We start from the raw sequence: 6,823 nt of genomic DNA, 5'->3' as shown, positions 1-6,823 counted from the left end.
GGAGGCTGAGGCGGCAGAATCGCTTGAACCCAGGAGGTGGAGGTTGCAGTGAGCCGAGATCACACCACTGCACTCCAGCCTGGGAGACAAAGCAAGACTGTGTTTCAAAAAAAAAAAACCTCTTATAAGGTGCAAATGTGTGTAGGAGAGGAGCATTACCCCACAGGGAAGGGCTGCACCTAGAAAAGCGGGAAGGAACTGAGGCAGATGAAGCACATTGATGTCCACCACAGCCCCCATGCACCAGGGAGGAACTGGGGCCTTAGGGAGGTGGAGCTGTGCTGGGTCAAGCCTAGAGCTCCTAGGCAGTGAAGCCGACATTGTAACCCAGGTCTTCCTTTTCACAGTCTGAGCTCTGTCTGAATACATCAGGTTCAATCTGAGGATGTTTAAAATCAGCCTAAGAATCAGGCTGGTCAGAAAATTACCTTATTGGGGCCCGGTGTGGTGGCTTATGCCTATAATCCCAGCACTTTGGGAGGCTGAGGCGGGCGGATCACCTGAGTTCAGGGGCTTGAGAGCAGCCTGACCAACATGGTGAAACCCTGTCTCTACTTAAAATACAAAAGTTAGCCGGGTGTGGTGGCCTGCACCTGTAGTCCCAGCTACTCGGGAGGCTGAGGCAGGAGAATCGCTTGAACCTGGGAGGCGGAGGTTGCAGTGAGCCGAGATCATGCCATTGCACTCCAGCCTGGGCCATAGAGTGAGACTCTGTCTCATAAATAAGGAGAGAGAGAGAGGGGAGAGAGGGAGAGGGAGAGAGACAGAGAGAGAGAGAGAAAATAAATTGTCTTTTTGCCCACAGCCTTGCACCCTGTAGATCCTTAAGCCCAGCCCTCCTCTATTCCGACGAGGATGCATAGCAATACTGCGGTATTTAGCGGGTGCAGACTCGGAGACCCCACCGAAGTTCCGCATTTCCCAGCGGAGGAAGCAGAGGCCTCCCCGGGTCTCTGCAGCGCGGCCTCCTCGTCGCTTGCAAGTGGGCGGCAGAACTCATGCAGGGGACGCCCACAGCCCAGACCCACCCACCGCAGGTGTGCAACGCGTGGAAGTCGTTACTTCCACACACCGCGTTTCCACCCGGACTTCCACTCCCCCATGAGTTTTTCGCACCAGCCCAAGCCCGTTCACCCCAGTCCTGGAGACTCACCGAGGCAAAGCAGGCAGAGGAATTCTGGGGTCATAGCGTCCCTTCTGCCAGAACCAAGGCCCCGCCTTCGGTTTTACCACCTCAAAGGCGGCGCGGGACTGGGGCGGCGCAGCTCTCTGGCTGCCCAGTTCCTCCCCAGGATGTGCAGGTGGAGGAGGTTTTGCCCTGACGCTCTGGTTCTCTGCCCCACTCTTGCAGTTTCCTTCTCAAACCGACTCAGGAAACAAGAAGCCGTCGATGGCAACTTCTTCCTCATGAATCCTGTGTGTGTGTGTGTGTGTGTGTGTGTGCGCGGCCCCACCCGCCTGAGCTCTGTCCTACCTTATCTGAAGTTCTGCCAAGACTTTTCTGTAAAGGTAATGTGTTGTTTCTGTTTTCGTTTTTTTTTTTTGAGACGGAGTCTCGCTGTGTCTTCCAGGCTGGAGCGCAGTGGCGCCATCTCAGTTCACTGCAAGCTCCGCCTCCCGGGTTCACACCATTCTCCTGCCTCAGCCTCCCGAGTAGCTGGGATTACAGGCGGCCGCCACCACGCCTGGCTAATTTTTTGTATTTTTAGTAGAGACGGGGTTTCACCATGTTAGCCAGGATGGTCTGGATCTCCTGACCTCGTGATCCACCCGCCTCGGCCTCCCAAAGTGCTGGGATTACAGGCGCGAGCCACCGCGCCCGGCCAGTAGTGGCTTTTTTTCTTGTTTCACAATAATTGGGTCTTCAACAGGTGTTCAGTGGGAAAGGAAGTATTAGCAATGTCGAGTTATGTGTTCCTATAATGGATAAGACAGTCTCACATGGTGAAGAACTATTGCACTTTCAACACGATTTGTGGTCAGGCGCAGTGGCGCATGCCTGTAATCCCAGCAATTTGGGAGGCTGAGGCAGGTGGATCACTTGAGGCCAGGAGGTCGAGACCAGCCTGGCCAATGTGGCGAAACTCCGTTTCTACTAAAAATACAAAAAAATGGCTGAATGGTGGCAGGTGCCTGTAGTTGCAGCTGCTCAGGAGGCTGAGGCAGGAGAATCACTTGAACCCAGGAGGCGGAGGTTGCAATGAGCCGAGATTGTGCCACTGTACTCTGGCCTGGGCGACAGAGCGAGAGTCTGTCTCAAAACAAACAAACAAACAAAAAATGCCATTTGTGCCCATGTGGAGAAACGTGTGAAGTCCCCATGGTAGACTCTGATGTTTAAAGAACCCCATAGGGATTGAATGCACAGCAAGGGCGGATACAGTTCACAAGGCTGCACTGGGTAATTGCAATTTGCTAGGAAGGTGGATCCTAAACAGAAAGGTCCATAAGCTAGATTGAGATAATCACGTCACAATTAGTGAAATTTCTTCCTCGGTACACAATTAATTACTTCGTTAGTAGGAAAGTTCCCAGAACGTGGATCTTAAACAGAAAGGTTCATTAACTACATTGTGATAATCATGTCACAATTAGTGAAATTTCTTCCTTGGTACAAAATAAATTATTTAGTATGAAAGGTCCCAGAAGGTGGATCTTAAAGAGAAAAGTCCATTAGTTACATTGTGATAATCACATCACAATTAGTGAAATTTCTTCCTTGGCACACAATAAACTACTTAGTAGTAGGGTTCCCCACTTGTAGGTTTATGGGGGTATAATTGACAAATAAAAATGGAATATATCAAAACATCACGTTGTACACAAATATATTTCCATTTTTATTTGTCGACTAGATCTCAATACATCTAGAGCTGAAGAGAATTCCCTGTCTCTACAGCAGCCCATGAAAGAGAGAGGGACTCCGTGTTTTAACTTGGATCTGTTATTGGAAAGGGGTCCCAGTCCAGACCCCAAGAAAGGGTTCTCGGATCTCAGACAAGAAAGAACTCAGGGCGAGTCCACAGAGTAAAGTGAAAGCAAGTTTATTAAGAAAGTCAAGGACTATGGCTGCTCCATAGGCAGAGCAGTCCTGAGGGCTGTCGGTCGGCTATTTTTGTGGTTATTTCTCGATCATATGCTAAACAAAGGGTGGACTGTTCATGAGTTTTCCAGGAAAGGGGAGGGGATTTCCCTGGAACTGAGCGTTCCTCCCCCTTTTAGCTTCTGGAAGTTGCCATGGTGGTGGTGGGAGTGTCTTTTAGCATGCAAATGCATTGTAATTAGCAAATAATGTGCAGTGAGGACAACCAGAAGTCACTATTGTTGCCATCTTGGTTTTGGCAGGTTTTGGCTGGCTTCTTTATTACATTTCTTTTTTTTTTTTTTATCAGCAGGGTCTTTGTGACCTGTATGTTGTGACCTGTCTCATCCTGTGACGTGGAAAGCCTTAACCCCCTGGGAATGCCGTCCAGCAGGTTGCAGCCTCAGTTTACCCAGCCCCAGTTCAAGATGGAGTCACTCTGGTTTGAAGGCCTCTGACAGATCCACCCGGAGACACCTTTCGGCTGTGCCAGGCCTCCACCAGGAAAGCTCCCATGATAACCAAAATTATGGCAGCCAGACCCAGTCGTATGAAGTTACCCAAGGTATAGTTGCTTGACGTGGTACCTGAGGGAACTGAAAGAGAGAAGGGGTTCAGCACTGACCCTCAGAGGGTATCCCTCCTTCTCAAATGGCCCCGTCAAATCTGACTGTCATCACCCACTGAATGTTTTTGGTTTTGGGGTTTTTTTGAGATGGAGTTTTGCTCTTGTTGCCCAGGCTGGAGTGCAATGGTGCCATCTCGCTTCACCGCAACCTCTGCCTCCTGGGTTCAAGCAATTCTCCTGCCTCAGCCTCCCAAGTAGCTGGAATTACAGGCATGCGCTACCACGCCCGGCTAATTTTATCTTTTTAGTAGAGACGGGGCTTTGCCATGTTGGTCAGGCTGGTCTCAAACTCCCAACCTCAGGTGATCCGCCCGCCTCAGCCTCCCAAAGTGCTGGGATTACAGGTGTGAGCCACCACACCCGGCCACCCACTTAATGTTTTCTAGCCAGTCGTCCACTGTACTTTAAAGTTTTAATTGAACTTCTTTTTTTCTTGAGATGGAGTTTTGCTCTTGTTGCCCAGACTAGAGTGCAGTGGCACAATCTCAGCTCACTGCAACCTCTGCCTCCCGAGTTCAAGCGATTCTCCTACCTCAACCTCCTGAGTAGCTGGGATTACAGGCATGAGCCACCATGCCCAGCTAATTTCTGTATTTTTAGTAGAGAGGTGGTTTTCTCCATGTTGGTCGGGCTGGTCTCGAACTCCTGACCTCAGGTGATCTGCCCTCCCTGGCCTCCCAAAGTGCTGGGATTACAGGCGTGAGCCACCATGCCTGGCCATAATTGAACTCTTTAAAATTTTAATCCCTGAAAACAAAAGATGGAATCTTTGTTGTTGTTGTTTTTGAGACCAAGTCTCGCTCTGTTGCTCAGGCTGGAGTGCAATGGCACAATCTTGGCTTACTGCAACCTCCACCTCCTGGGTTCAAGCGATTCTCCTGCCTCAGCCTCCCGAGTAGCTGGGATTACAGGCATGAGCCACCATGCCCAGCTAATTTCTGTATTTTTTAGTAGAGAGGGGGGTTTCTCCATGTTGGTTGGGCTGGTCTTGAACTCCTGACCTCAGGTGATCTGCCCACCCTGGCCTCCCAAAGTGCGTGAGCCACCATGCCCGGCCATAATTGAACTCTTTAAAATTTTAATCCCTGAAAACAAAAAATGGAATCTTTGTTGTTGTTGTTTTTGAGACCAAGTCTCGCTCTGTTGCTCAGGCTGGAGTGCAGTGGCACAATCTTGGCTTACTGCAACCTCCACCTCCCAGGTTCAAGCGATTCTCCTGCCTCAGCCTCCCGAATAGCTGGGATTACAGGCACCTGTCACCACGCCCGGCTAATTTTGGTATTTTTAGTAGAGATGGGTTTTCGCCATGTTGGCCAAACTGGTTTCAAACTCCTGGCCTCAAGTGATTCGCCTGCCTCGGCCTCCCAAAGTGCTGGGATGACAGGCATGAGCCACCGCACCTGGCCAAAACATGGAATCCTAATGAGTTGTAGTGGGAGTTCCTTTATGTTCCTTCCTTGACATTCACTCCACCTTAGCTCCTTCGTGTATTTGCTGTTTATCCCATTTCCACCTTCCCACACGCCTTTTCTCCTTCCCCATCCTTATATTAAGGAATAGTCTTAGGGGCAGCACATGAGACAGAAGGAGCTCCACAGAGCCCCAAATTCCCTGGCTGATCAGCATCCTTGCAGCACACACTGCTGTGCAGGCAGAGCACTTGAGAAAGTTTGACTTGAGGCTGGGCACAGTGGCTCCCACCTGTAATCCCAGCACTGTGGGAGGCTGAAGTGGGAGGATTGTTTGAGGCCAGGAGTTCGAGAGCAGCCTGGGCAACATGGCAAAACCCCATGTCTACTAAAAATACAAAAAAATTAGCCAGGTGTGGTGGCAGGTGCCTGTAATCCCAGCTACTCCGGAGGCTGAGGCAGGAGAATCGCTTGACCTGGGCCTGGGGTTGGCGGGTGGAGGCTGCAGTGAGCCCAGATTGTGCCACTACACTCCAGCTTGGGCGACAGAGTGAGACTCCATCTCAAAGAAAAACAAACAAACAAAACCCTAGCCTGCAGATTTTCAGGGAGGCTGATTTGAGTAATAATAAAACTCTGATTGGCCGGGCGCAGTGGCTCTCGCCTGTAATTCCAGCACTTTGGGAGGCTGAGGTGGGCAGATCATGAGGTCAGGAGTCGGACACCAGTCTGGCCAATATGGTAAAACCTCATCTCTACTAAAAACATAAAAATTAGCTGGGCATGGTGGCGCGTGTGTAGTCCCAGCTACTCGGGAGGCTGAGGCAGAAGAATCGCTTGAACCTGGGAGGCAGAGGTTTCAGTGAGCCGAGATCACGCCACAGCACTCCAGCCTGGGCGACAGAGTAAGACTCCATCTCAAAAAAAAAAAAACAAAAAAACAACTCTGGTCTCCCGCTTACCTGACTCAATGTGTGTTGAACTCCTTCTTGCAATTCCTCTGTCCTGATGAATGGGCTTCATCCGGGCAGCCAGCAAGAGGAACTCGTTACAACAGTTACAACAGATGAAAAATAATTTACAGAATTGAGGAAGCAGAGTGCTAGCACCCAGTAATGCAGAACTCTGGCAGGAAACAAGATACTTTCAGAAGAATTCTAGCAGTCAGTGTTAAAAGACATGGGTAGACATCGCATCCACGGCACAGAAGCAGGAGGCTGTGCAAACACCATGTTCTGAGGATGAGATAATTTTTTAAATTTGAAACTGGGTCTCACTATGTTGCCCAGGCTGGTCTCAAACTCCTGGGCTCAAGCAATTCTCCAGCCTCAGCCTTCCAAAGTGCTGGGATTACAGGCCTGAGCCACCACGCATGACTGAGAAAGAATTATTGAGAGTGAAATCATTAACACCAAGAAAAACAAAAACAAAAAAAAACACGCCAGGCAGAGTGGTTCACACCTGCAATCCCAGCACTTTGGGAGGCCAAGGTGAGCGGATCACCTGAGGCCAGGGGTTCGAGACCAGCCTGGTCAATGTGGTGAGAACCCCATCTCTACTAAAAATACAAAAATTAGCCGGGCGTGGTGGTGTGCACCTGTAATCCCAGCTTCTCAGGAGGCTGAGGCGGCAGAATCGCTTGAACCCAGGAGGTGGAGGTTGCAGTGAGCCGAGATCACACCACTGCACTCCAGCCTGGGAGAC

General features: G+C 50.2%; 2 protein-coding genes across 2 annotated transcripts in view; both read right to left on the bottom strand.

Moving 5' to 3' along the window:
• VSTM1 (V-set and transmembrane domain containing 1) overlaps positions 1-1,362 on the bottom strand; it is a 19,408-nt gene extending 18,046 nt beyond the window's left edge. Inside the window, exon 1 of the mRNA XM_011932558.1 lies at positions 1,154-1,362. Within this exon, the coding sequence (XP_011787948.1) occupies positions 1,154-1,187 (34 nt within the window). The 5' untranslated portion in view covers positions 1,188-1,362. The remainder of the gene's footprint in view (positions 1-1,153) is intronic.
• Positions 1,363-3,461: 2,099 nt separating this feature from the next.
• The window catches only part of LOC105504907 (T-cell-interacting, activating receptor on myeloid cells protein 1-like), a 21,579-nt gene continuing 18,217 nt past the window's right edge, over positions 3,462-6,823 (bottom strand). The window contains 2 exon segments of the mRNA XM_011932557.1: positions 3,462-3,543; positions 3,545-3,678. Of these exon segments, the coding sequence (XP_011787947.1) occupies positions 3,517-3,543; positions 3,545-3,678 (161 nt within the window). The 3' untranslated portion in view covers positions 3,462-3,516.

The sequence above is a fragment of the Colobus angolensis genome, unplaced genomic scaffold (assembly GCF_000951035.1).
Source record: "Colobus angolensis palliatus isolate OR3802 unplaced genomic scaffold, Cang.pa_1.0 Scaffold96, whole genome shotgun sequence".
NCBI classification, from domain to species: domain Eukaryota; kingdom Metazoa; phylum Chordata; class Mammalia; order Primates; family Cercopithecidae; genus Colobus; species Colobus angolensis.
The sequence above is the reverse complement of the archived record's forward strand: the minus strand, read 5'-3'. Positions and strand labels throughout refer to the sequence as shown.